At 36.4% G+C, this 13,962-nt stretch overlaps 1 protein-coding gene across 2 annotated transcripts in view; it reads right to left on the bottom strand.

The window, feature by feature from the left end:
- Positions 1-13,962, bottom strand: part of LOC135465561 (WD repeat-containing protein 7-like) — a 45,966-nt gene that overhangs the window by 25,902 nt on the left and 6,102 nt on the right. Inside the window, exons 6-8 of one of the 2 annotated variants that reach the window (XM_064742806.1) lie at positions 12,766-12,882; positions 3,835-3,980; positions 1,139-1,159 (exon numbers count right to left, since the gene is read on the bottom strand). In XM_064742806.1, coding sequence (XP_064598876.1) covers positions 1,139-1,159; positions 3,835-3,980; positions 12,766-12,882 — 284 coding nt within the window. Of the gene's footprint in view, positions 1-1,138; positions 1,160-3,834; positions 3,981-9,298; positions 9,337-12,765; positions 12,883-13,962 lie in introns of those variants that run through there. The other variant, XM_064742807.1, reaches the window with a different exon arrangement.

Here is a 13,962-nt window from a genome sequence, read left to right on the forward strand (position 1 = left end):
ATCAACATACAGTAATGCTGTACAGCATTACTGTATGTTGTATACATGTACTTGTGCTATTTAAACAACTATGTTATGAAAATGACTTCAACTGATGCTTGTGTACAAGTATGTACATGAGTTTAGGCGAAGCATACAATACTGAAGGCAAAAAAAAAGTATGAAATGAACAGATTTTAAAGCAGAGTTTGTGTGAAAGCAGTATTTCCTGCTGAAGAAAAAAATGTTTGACTATGAGAACACTTCCAATGAGTAATAAGCTCTGACGTTCTAATATTAACCAATATTCTTTGATACCAACCCGCAGATTCCGTCACTCCATCAGGTAATTATTAACATTCTCACACAATTATTACATTCTTTATAAATCATTACACAGTATTAAGAAATACATTTTGTTTTCCACTTCATGATTTTGATCAACAAATAAAATAATAATTTCAGCAAGATTTAACATAAAAGCCTTGTGAATGCCTCAACAGTATAAAATGTTTCATTTACATATGCATTTAAAAGAATTTTGAATAAAACTAAAATCAGTTCTCCTATACACAACATTTGTTGCACTACCAACTCAATCCATTTCAATCTGGTAATAATTTTTAACATCAAACATCTCTTTCTTTTGTTTTCTCTTTTGTAGGTAGATACTTGCTTGTTGGTTAATATAGAAAATGCATCAGAGATTATTACAATATGTAAGGTATACATGTACAGTCAGGTCAGAGAGAGATAGCTCTTCAGAAATGGAGGTAAAGTAGGTTGTTTCTTTACTTTTGTTCTATACATGTTATATATTTTATTCAAACTCAGATAAATTACCATGGATTGTAGTTTTACAACTGTTTTAAGTTTTTGTATTGATATGTTTAAATATATCTCACACATTATCATGCAAATTATAATGTGAGTGAATCAAACTATGATTTTTTTTTAGACAAATGCATTTTTCAGACAACATATATTATTCAGCTGATCTTAAATCAGTATAAATATGAGAGTATTTTCCCCCCCCAAAATAGGTATCTATAAGAAAGCTACCCATTGACCTCCATTTCTGCAGAAATCAATTCTTTAACCTCATGGTGTGTTCCAGCTTTAATCCAATTTATTTGCTAACAGATGAACATGTACTTACAATTTTGGCTTAGATGTCCCACTGATAACAAAACCCAATCAAATATGCAAATGTTAAATTTACAAAATGTGGAGGCACATAATATATAATGAACACTATGTTCCCTTCTGTGTCTTGTCGAATTTATAACCAATCATATATCAGCATCTCAAGACAAGACACGGCTTTTCCTTGACTAAAAAAATTCATACCCCCCCCCACAAAGTATGCACTGAATAGGAAGATATGCACATACATTGCACAACATCAACAGCATGGCATTCCAGCTGAAGGAATATAGAAACAGTGTGTATATGAAGAGAATAAGAAAACATAACAAGAGTCAGCAAGATGAACAGCTTTCATAAGAAAAGGGCAGGCCCCAAAACAATAAAGCTATTTACATGTCCATAACCTTACCTGCCAATAACTTTTCCTCTAAGTAAACTTGGAATATTAAATAAGTGGTATTATTTTCAGATAAATCATGCCTGAAGTTTCAGTCTACAGAGTTTTTACTCAGATATAGATTTAAATACGGACATGATATGAAAGGCATGTGAATAATGTTGAAAAAAAAAGAAAAAAAGAAAGAAAATCATAGCAGAGGCTGAATCTTGAATATAGTATTAAGTACAAAGTACATTTAAGGTACAGCTTTGTGTTAATTTGGAGTCGTTCATACCGATATTTTCGCTAGTTCCACCATTAGTGTCACTACTGTGTAGCAGAATCATGAAATTAACATAATCCTTTCACTATAATTTCAAAGGAATCAATGTAATAATTAAAAAATAGTACAAAACTAAACTCAGTGCAGTAACCTGTTTATCTGAATACAATGTGTTCAAATGCCCTTTTCATCAGATTAAGGCAAATATTTCTTTAAAAGATCAGATTTCAACTTAAAACAAACTTATCTTTATCATTTAAAACTGAAAGAAAAGCTATACCGACTCTCACCATGTGAATTCGATGAGGGATGTGGGTGGGGCATCAAAATATCAAAAGAAACTATCCAAAAGCAAATGGGAAAAATTAAGAAAAATAAGCACACAGTTCAAATAAAAGAAAGCATATATTCCTTGCTTTGAAAAATGCATTAGAAACCATGCGGTGTTATTTATTTATTCTTTTTTTTTATCACTACCTTTCTGTTGAAGGAATAATACTTTTCGCAATCAGTTAAAACAGAATACATCAACTTAGGACTTATCTCCTGATAGGATTTCTTTTAGAGCTCATTTATAGCTTTGCATTTCTTCATGTAGCTGTATTTCAAACACTACAAGCAGGTCAACGTTTCAAAATGCAGTCTCATTTATTATTTATTTATTTGATTGGTGTTTTATGCAGTACTCAAGAATATTTCACTTATACGACGGCAGCCAGCATTATGGTGGGAGGAAACCGGGCAGAGCTCGGGGAAAACCCACGACCACCTGCAGGTTGCTGGAAGACCTTCCCACATACGGCTGGAGAGGAAGCCAGCATGAGCTGGACTTGAACTCACAGCGACCACATTGGAAATGCAGTCTCATGCCAAGTGTTCTTTGGGATGATTCTAAATGTAAAAGATCCTTTCTACAAGCTTTATTGAGCCAAGAAGTTCATTTTGGATATATACCTCATATACTTGGTCATGCATGCCCTCAGTGAGTACTCTGTGAGAAAAATTATTAATAAGCAACCTAACCGAAAAGAAAGTAAAGTTCACTCAAACACCTCAAAAAGACCTGCTGTTAATGATTTCGCCAAGGTTATCCCGTGCCTAAAACAATGTTCACTACTACAAGAAATGTGAAAACATTTCAATTCTCGAGAATTAGATGACAAACAAATACTCGGTAGTTGAAGAACTAAACTCAAACCAGAATTTATGTCTGACTGAGAATTTTTTGAAGGGTCTTTAAACACATGACCTCAGGAATGACCTTCTAAATGAACTTATTAAGAAATATACACGTATATGAACATACACTGTAATCAACATGTAATCGTTACGGGAAGGAAGTTACAGGTTCATTTAATCAAGTGAATGGAATGTGAGTTTTCTTTCAACCCTGGTAACTACAGATTTCAAGATGTCAAAAATATACCGATACATGTTGTGATATGTAAGGAATCATTTTAAAAAAAAAAAGTTTTGCATGTAACTTGCTAAGTAATAAGGAGTAACTTGCCAAGTAATAAGGAGTAACTTGCCAAGTAATAAGGAGTAACTTGCCAAGTAATAAGGAAACTAACCAAATATTCAACATGAAAAAATAAATTCATTCAAGACTACAGAAGAAACATTTGAGAAATACGAAGCCTTGTATTGCTATTATCAGGGAAAAAAAATCTAAATTAACAATGATTTATGAATTACTGAAGCTGCAAATCCCATAAGCATGAAATTAAATTTTACTGATCTGGAGGGATTACTGAACAAAAAAAAAACCACATCATGAACTAGTGAATGCTGGGTTTCTGTTATGAAAAATAAAAAGTCTATGTGATTGTATGATTGATGACATCACAAAAGCTGCCACTCCCGTGTCAGATGTTTCAATCCAACAAGTGTTGTTTCTATACATGCTTTGTGTAAGATCTAAACAGACATACATGTGTACTATCAACTCACATACATAACCAGGTCTACCATACATGGACACGCCTACAGAATGCCTCAGGTCATTCACGACCAAAACTGGGCGTGGCTTATCAATACTTACTTTGTGGGCAGTTTGTAAAGATAGCCTCGCCCGTCTGTGCTCCAAACTATAACTCGATCCACGCTGATAAAATCGCCTCCAGCCCACCTCTGACCACAGCGGTTGGACTCCGAGCAAAGCAGTGTGAAGTCGCTGGCATCGTAAATCTGCAGAGACATAGGTTTGTTTTCCTAAATGTTATGATTAATCTTACAATTTTGAGGAATTAGTTTTGTCCAATTGTCCAACTACCAATTTGCTTGAGATGCAAAAGGGGAGAGTATACAAGACAACTTACCACAGAACAAAAAAAATCACAGCTCCCTGGTACAATTCTTTTCCAAAATATGCACATTTGCATTAAAATTTTGCCAACTTTGAGCCCACAGGCCCTTACCCAAAATCTGTGGATATTTTTGTGATAACTTGTACTTAACCTTCCCTAATTCATCCTTTTCAACCACCTCTATGATCAGTATTTGGACACATTCTGAGAGAACTATGGGGTGTAGAGATATATACTGCACAGTTTTATGAAGCTTGCATCTTTTGTGACAAAAACAGATCATTTCAGCGTCATTTTCATAATAATTGTATGCATAAATTCCACTGGAAAAAGCTTGAGGATATTTATGATTTACAGTATACCGTCACAAACATCTACCTTGAATAAAAACTTGTGCATGCGTATTTACCTTGGCCAAAACCTTCCATTCTCATATTATACCTTATCCCCAATGTCCAAACAAGAAAACAGAGGAGTACACACCCACAAAGTGCATATCTTGGGAAATCAGCCCTCAAATGAGTCATTTGACCCTGCAAATTGTGAAACGGACCACTGGGAAGAGAGCCTAATATTGGTCTCTGGAGCATACATGTAATTAGAATTAGGCCCGGCTTACCTTACAGAAGACTTGTTTCATTGTAACGACATATTTAAAATGTATACACACTGTAATACACAGAAAATAATACCAGTACACTCTATACGAGTGTATATTACTTTCTGACATTTCACACGTGGCAATTCTCAGCTTTATTTATGCAGCACGGGACTGTGTGTGATTATGAAGTGATACATGTATATTCTCAAACTGACACCATGAAGTTTCAAGGGGTCCCTTTTCACAAAGTATGTACAGCCCTATGTCCACGTTACTACCATGGCGACGTAATATCTACAGCACTGGTTGCCATGGAAGTTAAGTACATGTAACGTTACGTGCGGTTTTGAAATGGAACGCTGGTTGACACAGTAATACCTACTGCTGCATGATGGCGGGAAATAGACTTTTGCATGTTCACGTACAAGTATATATCCCTGCACTTTGATTGGTTCGGTTTCTGTGTAGCTTAGGGACTTGTAAATACTTCACCTACACAACTTAAGTCATGCCCAGTTTAAAGATGATGATGTTACGAGAGGAGCACGTTTGATGCAAGACCATTTTTAAAGTAACAGAAAGCTAAAATATGAAGTAAGGCTCTTCATACAGGCAAATGAAAAATATACGTAAAAATACTTTTTTCGGGTTTTTTAAAGAGTGTTGAAAAACATTCAAATATTTATTAACTATGGTGGGCTTTATGAACCATACTGACAGTGTGTTCATGTGAGAACTCTGATGACACATCACCTATTTTTCCTGATGTTCACCAGCAGGAAGGAATTTTTGGGAATATTATTTCAGTAATCTTTTACTATTGGATAAAAAGAGATATTCCAACAGTCTGTGTCGTGATTGGAGTAAAAAAAACCCCTTAAAAGTGAAATGTTTGAGCGCCTTTAACTCTTTTCTCAAAAATCTAAAAAAAAAATAAATGCAAATATATTTATGTATAGTTTGAAGTGGTGTATTTTGCGGTGCCTACTTCGATTTTTAAAGTTCTTTGCTTTTAAAAAATTTATCCTTGGGCATAACCTGACCATATCAGAGAAAACAATATCGTCGGTCACTTGGCAATTTTTCTTTTTGTTTCCATAATGTAATGAAAAAAGATAGGGTTTAGAAAAAAAAATTAACATTTATAGGTAGAGAAAAAAAAATTCAAAATTTAAATAAAAATTCTGGAGCAGAGCCCTTTGGGGAGGGTCAGTGGGTTACGCCCAATGAGCACATTTTAAATGATGGCCCAAGCAAGCCTGTTTTACTAGTAATATAGTAAAACTAGACTTCTGTGAGTGAATGGTGTTCATAATACATTTAATAATCCACAGCATTCCACAAATTCATTTTCTTACACGCACTGTGATATTGCGGATGAGAGAGAACAATTAATTTAAAAGATTTATATGGTGAATCAATTTTATGTACTGTACTTGTAACATATATTTTTAGAGTTACTTTTGAGCATGGGGGCAACAGAGTTTCCTGTCCTGTACCATACCAAAGATACCACTGTTAACATTGTGCTCAGACCTTGATTAAGTAAAAAAAAAAATATTCAGCTTTCACCTATAGTATGACAGTTTCCTTGATAAGTAAGTTTTCATTTTTTTTTTGTTTGACTTGGGTAGTTATGCAAACCTGTTGTTCAGTGTTTTGTGCACAGCCTAGCAGCATGCATAAATTTAAACCATAGGCATATATGTTTGCACTGGCTCATGCAACATACATTGCCACACAAACCACATGCATGCAAATGCGCTCAACCAATATTGATTTAATTTAAGTCAAAATTTGATATCTGATTTGAATGGCAGGGTCAAATACGAGGACATTTTGATACCTTTTAGGATGCCTAAATTAAAGGACACCTAAAAAAAAGCCCAAGTTATGGGGAATGCTGCCTGATAAATCCAATTTATATGGATGAAAAAACAAAAAATCCTTACATCCACTTGCAATGACAACATGAAGTCTTACTCCGTACTTTCACAATACATAGGTTACTTCTGTTTCAAGGATTTACCTCCCTTGGCAAAGTATTGCCAGAACAGCACTGGACAGGTGAACTAATACCTTCTGTCAAGGGGCATAATCCATAAAAAGGAAGTATTCTATGTATTATGAAAATCGTGGAATAAGATAAAATATTTTAGCCTACATGTCGATTAGCCTATCAAAAGGGTGCCCACATTAGAGAGCTGTATTTGGCCCTGAATGGTTATTTCTGGACTTCTAATTATTGTTACCTTCAGGTCAATCTGCCCTAGTTTGCACATCTTGGACAACAACCTATGGGTAATACTGAGTTATTTGACTAAGTCCAAAATTGATTTGTGATCCAAAATCACTAAAACAAGAAATAACACTAAGATTTAACCACAAATTAGTGACTTGGCTGCACTGGCTATAATATCCATCATACTATATGTATCCTTCAAGTATCTGAAAGGCCTGGAAAAATCTGAAAAATCTAACAAGGGCTTATAAACGATTAAGGAAATTATACAAAACACAATGACTAAATCTGCTGTCAGAAATTATGTTCTCCAGTGTTCAGAGGTTACAAAGTTTAAAATAGCAAAGTGAAAACAAACTGCTGCTTTAAAAAGAAAATAATATACCTGTAAATAATTTAGTTGTGCGGGTGTGGTATACATCTTAAAAAAAGCACAAAGCAATGTGACTTTGTCATTTTTCTTTAAAGCTCACTCTGGGTGATTCATTTTCCTGCTCGTATATTTGCATGGACAATCCAAGCTAAGTTGACATCCAAGCTAAATACTACAATTCATATAAATTCATTAAGTCTGTAATGACTTCCATAAAATTTCTATTTTTCTGAACATGACACAATCTTTACTAAAACCTTAAATTATAGTTGATCGATATAAAACAACGATTAACTTGAATAATCTGTTTTATGATTTCAGGAAAATGTGTCAACCATCCTCAATCACATAAAAACTTAGGCCTAGTTTGTTGCTAATATACTGTCCCTGAAGCCATTTCAGTATCACAATATATATGAAGTACTCAAGTTAGTTTTAACTTTAAAGAGATAAACTAACATATACGGACAGTGAGTCAATGTTTGTCAGCTGGCTTTCATTCACTATAAATCCACAGATTACAACTTTTTCCACGATCAGCAAACACGGCAAAGGCTTTCTGTCAATGTTAGTTAGAGCAACAAACTCTCCAGTTTCTGTCACTCCCAGATTGCTGGACAAGACAACATATTTCTGTCAAGGTTTGTCCAGGCAATACATTCGTTTCAAGGTTGGCTTGGTAATATATTTCTGTCAATATTGTCCAAAGCAATATATTTCTGCCAATGTTGGCCAAAGCAATACACTTCTATCAATGTTGGCCAAGGCAAATGTATTTCTGTCATGTTAGTTATGGCAATCTGATGTACATTCGTTTCTGTCAATATTGTCCAAAACAATATATTTCTGCCAATGTTGGCCAAAGCAATACACTTCTATCAATGTTGGCCAAAGCAAATGTATTTCTGTTATGTTGGCTATGGCAATCTGATGTACATTCGCTTCAGTCAATAATGTCCAAGGCAATATATTTCTGCCAATCTTAGCCAAAGTCATATATTTCTATCACTGTTGGACAAGGCAATACACTTCTATCAATGTTGGCCAAAGCAAATGTATTTCTGTTATGTTGGCTATGGCAATCTGATGTACATTCGCTTCAGTCAATAATGTCCAAGGCAATATATTTCTGCCAATCTTAGCCAAAGCAATACCCTTCTATCAATGTTGACCAAGGCAAATGTATTTCTGTCATGTTAGTTATGGCAATCTGATGTACATGCGTTTCTGTCAATATTGTCCAAAGCAATATATTTCTGCCAATGTTGGCCAAAGCAATACACTTCTATCAATGTTGGCCAAAGCAAATGTATTTCTGTTATGTTGGCTATGGCAATCTGATGTACATTCGCTTCAGTCAATAATGTCCAAGGCAATATATTTCTGCCAATCTTAGCCAAAGTCATATATTTCTATCACTGTTGGACAAGGCAATGATATATCTGTGCTAGTGTTGGCTGAAGCAACTGAACAACAGTCAATTTTATTCAAATCAATACATTTCTGTCAATGTGTGGCAAACATTTAGATGTCTCTCAAAATTAACAGATACATTATCGAAAACATTAATCAAAGCATCAGGGTTTTTGATAATACTCAGTCAAACACACATGCTTTTGTTAAAGTAAGGCATTAGATTTTACTGATGTGCGAGAGTTAATGCAACACTGCTGCTTTTTACCAACAATCAAGCAACTTCATTCAATTTTTGCAAATTTCATTTTGGTCAACTTTATTCTGGTTACTTCCTGTAATTAACACAGATCTTCTGGTCTCTCATACACAACACTGATGAGTGAAACTTCCACACATGCGGTCTTGGCAGTCTCCAATGCAAAATTAGTATCAGGGTTGATGACTGCATTCTATGTACAGCTTCAGTCGTGTCAACTTGTTACACGCAATCTATCTACAACAAGCTAAGCTAGCTATCTAATTCTGATGCTCTGCCATGCTCAAGTGCTGAAGGGAGATAACTCTTACCCTGTCATCTTGCATTTCCCTAGACTCGCCTTGTAGATCAAACCTATAAATCTTGAGAAAAACAGAACACTAAAACTTGTAGAGGACAGTACAGAAAAAAGATCAATGCCAAATAAAGTCCTTAAAATCATTTGTGTTTCCAAGCACACCAGTGCAAACATTAACAGATGTAAAGATTTAGTTCTAATCTGGTAAAAAAACAAGTATCAGCTATGACACAAAAAGCCAAATAGCCATGCACAGTACAGACAAAACAAGGGAGACAATCTATTCAGACTATTACTATTTGAAGAATACTAACGTCACAAACTGGACTACAGCACATGTAAAATGCTTACATCCTACTTTCTACAGGATCCAGGGAAAAGGCATTATGCAGGACTACTCACCCATTCTATCTACATGTACTTGGTTTATTCAGCCATTCTATCTCCATGTACTTGGTTTATTCAGCCATTCTATCTACATGTACTTGGTGTAGTAATAGTTTTTTACGGACACATTAGAGCAACTTCAAAGCAACACTGGAGAATATGGATGAGAATTCCACACACCCATCCCATATTCTGAAATTGGGATACTTTGAGTAACGTGAAGTACCAAATATGTCAAATATTTATGTTCTTCGTACTTGTCAAACCATTAGAGACTAATGTAACAAAGCAATAGACATATAAATAATCAATATTTCCGTGGCCATCACTGCTCTAACTGCCCAAGGGCCATGTGCACTACAGAGTATAATTTGAAGTCACAGAGTCAGCTGTAAAGGTGGATTATGTTTTAGCGAAATACAACCTGTTGCTATAAATGACAAATGACATTTTTGTCTGATTGCCACTATGATACACCATATGACATGCTACAATACATGACAATGGATATCACACAATTCTGACAGGACACATAAATACATAATTAAGTTTCGGCCTTGAACACAGAAATAAAATCCAAACCATAATGTGTCCAAATCCCTATTTTTTTTTCAGTTACATATTTTGAACAGGATATATTTTTTATATTAAAGCACATCAAGACATGGTTAGACATTTGGTGAAAGCAGGAGAGACATAAAACGTTGTGTCATAAAATACACTTATTAATGGTTTTACCGGATCAAATAGATAACGCTAGAAGTTGTATAATGGCTTGGAATAGGTGTGTTTATAAGCAAAGCAAGCAAAAGCTGTCAAACAAACCTTTCCAAATCCCATGAAACAAACAATATGAATTTCTAGTAAATAACAAGTCTGAATTAATGAATCAACATACCACTCACCAGCTTTGTAACAAATAGTGCTAATCCATATTTGTGGGTCTAGAAGTTATAATAACGCATCATATTATCTGTTAGGCCCCCTGACAACAATGTTTTGGCTCCATGACCTCACCGACACAACAGCAGATACAAAAGGACTGGCACATTACAATATAGATTTGAGGGGTAACAACACATGCAGTATCAAAAGTAAAACGATACAACAGGGATCACTTTATCATAATGCTTTATGAGTCAAACTGTCCGAGCTTTCTTGTATCTCATAATGCCTCATACATGTATGTAATATTATAATGATAACACCTTTCGAAGTGAATTAAAGAATTCAAAGAAACACATATTTCAATATATTACTAAGGACTCATTCGATATGAGCTAGAATGCAGACTTTAACCCCTGTTTGGCTGGTTCAGCTGTAGTTTTATGTAAGGAAATTTCGTATCTAGGTATGTAGGTGAAATGTTACAGGTTTTTATCCCCTGTATCCCCTAAGTTTGTATGATCATATTTGAAAACTTCCTAGAACCATACTGAGAAGACTGATAAACAGGAGTATAAAGAGCTTGGAGCAGACAATAAAAACTATCCTCTGGTTGCATGGACAGTGTGTCAACGCCTGAGCATTCAGACATGTAACGTGATACTAACCTGTCAGTACTTGAAGCAGACAATAATTTATTTATTTATTTGATTGGTGTTTTACGCCGTACTCAAGACTATTTCACTTATACGACGGCGGCCAGCATTATGGTGGGAGGAAACCGGGCAGAGCCCGAAAGAAACCCACGACCATCCGCAGGTTGCTGGCAGACCTTCCCACGTACGGCCGGAGAGGAAGCCAGCATAAGCTGGACTTGAACTCACAGCGAACGCATTGGTGAGAGACTCCTGGGTCATTACGCTGTGCTAGCGCGCTAACCGACTGAGCCACGGAGGCCCCCCAGACAATAAGGACTGTCCTCTGTTTGTATTGGCAATGTGTCCACCTCTGGGCATTCAAACATGTAACTAGTGATACTAACCTGCCAGCACTGTTCTCTGGTTATATGGACAGTGTGTCAATGTCTAGGCATTCAAACATGTAACATGATACTAACCTGCCAATACTTGGAGCAGACAATTAGCACTGTCCTCTGGTTGTATGGACAGTGTGTCAATGTCTAGGCATTCAAACATGTAACATGATACTAACCTGCCAATACTTGGAGCAGACAATTAGCACTGTCCTCTGGTTATATGGACAGTGTGTCAATGTCTAGGCATTCAAACATGTAACATGATACTAACCTGCCAATACTTGGAGCAGACAATTAGCACTGTCCTCTGGTTATATGGACAGTGTGTCAATGTCTAGGCATTAAAACATGTAACATGATACTAACCTGCCAGTACTTGGAGCAGACAATTAGCACTGTCCTCTGGTTGTATGGACAGTGTGTCAATGTCTAGGCATTCAAACATGTAACATGATACTAACCTGCCAGTACTTGGGGCAGACAATAAAGGCTGTCCTCTGGTTATATGGACAGTGTGTCAACGTCTGGGCATTCAAACATGTAACTAGTGATACTAACCTGCCAGTTTTTGGAGCCGACAATAAGGACTGTCCTCTGGTTGTATGGACAGTGTATCAACATCTGGGCATTCAAACATGTAACTAGTGATACTAACCTGCCAGCACTGTTCTCTGGTTGTATGGACAGTGTGTCAACGTCTGGGCATTCAAACATGTAACTAGTGATACTAACCTGCCAGCACTGTTCTCTGGTTGTATGGACAGTGTGTCAACGTCTGGGCATTCAAACATGTAACTAGTGATACTAACCTGCCAGCACTGTTCTCTGGTTGTATGGACAGTGTGTCAACGTCTGGGCGTTCAAACATGTAACTAGTGATACTAACCTGCCAGTTTTTGGAGCCGACAATAAGGACTGTCCTCTCGTTGTATGGACAGTGTGTCAACGTCTGGGCGTTCAAACATGTAATATGATACTAACCTACCAGTACTTGGAGCAAACAATAAGGACTATCCTCTGGTTGTATGGGCAATCTGTCAACGTCTGGGCATTCAAACATGTAACATGATGCTAACCTGCCAGTACTTGGGGCAGACAATAAGAGATGTACTCTGGTTGTATGGGCAATGTGTCCACACCTGGGCGTTCAGACATGTGATGTGATACTAATCCTGCCAGTACTTGGAGCAGACAATAAGGACTGTCCTCTGGTTGTAGGGACAGTGTGTCAGCGTCTGGGCGTTCAGACAGCGGATCTGCTTGGACTCATCCTCATATACAAACTTGGTCTGGAAGAGAAAAATACAGTTAGCTTGGTATGTACTCTCATTAATGCTCCAACTTTCTCTATGAATCATTAAACAAGTGTGTTGTGGCTGAATCAAGATGTACCAGCCCACTCACAACATCCCGTTTTCCGTCAGTCAGGTTGATACTATGCTAAAATCTTCGCTATCACCTTTGTTTTACTGTACATGTGAAAGTGTTCAGAAATCCACTCTATTGACAGTCAATGGCATTGCAGCTGCATATTTCCACCACAGGATTTTCAGTCAATCATCAATACAAATGCATGTAGGTTTGGATCCACGTCAGTCGATGACAACATTAGAAAAACGGCAATAAGCAGCGCTGTCAACATTGAGCTTGTTGTTTCACCATGAATTTCTTATCTTGCCTAGTTTGCCCTAAAATGACCATCCTCCAGAAATCCTTAACCAGTCGCTGTGCAGAAGGTTATTTTTGGCACTAAAACTTCTTCTACATCTACTGTTGAGTAAATTTATTCCAGATACTGCATACTTGTTACATACAGCCACTTTCCAATGTCATGTTCTCTAAAATTACTACCACTGTCAGTAATTAAAGTGCCTGTTGACCTTTGTTAAATGGAACCTGACTGGGTCGTAAATCATGCATATTTATGAAGAAAACTTCACGGCTTTGAAGAGTTAATATGGCTCATTAAATCATGGTATATGATGGATGATGGGCATTGCTTGCTTCATTAAACGAAAGTTGCAATATCCTTGTGAAACTGTGATTCAAATGAACCATTAAAAAGTTTTACAGACACGGTTTAACAACAGAAGTAATGTAAACTATATGACCAAAAATTTATTTATTTATTTATTTTACTAAGTACCGAAACTTATGATTTTAGGCAGGATTTCATCCTAGCTTTTAAACCAACCTCAAAGCATCCAAGGGAACTATCAGAAACCAGCAAATGAGGGAGTCTGTGGCTGAGATGGTTAGCACGCCAGCACAGTGCAATGACCAAGAAGCCTCTTCTAATATGGTCGCTGTAAGTTCAAGTCCAACTCTTCCTCTCCGGCCATACCTGGGAAGGCTTTCCACCAACCTGC

Source organism: Liolophura sinensis, chromosome 5, assembly GCF_032854445.1.
Source record: "Liolophura sinensis isolate JHLJ2023 chromosome 5, CUHK_Ljap_v2, whole genome shotgun sequence".
Classification (NCBI taxonomy): Eukaryota; Metazoa; Mollusca; class Polyplacophora; order Chitonida; family Chitonidae; genus Liolophura; species Liolophura sinensis.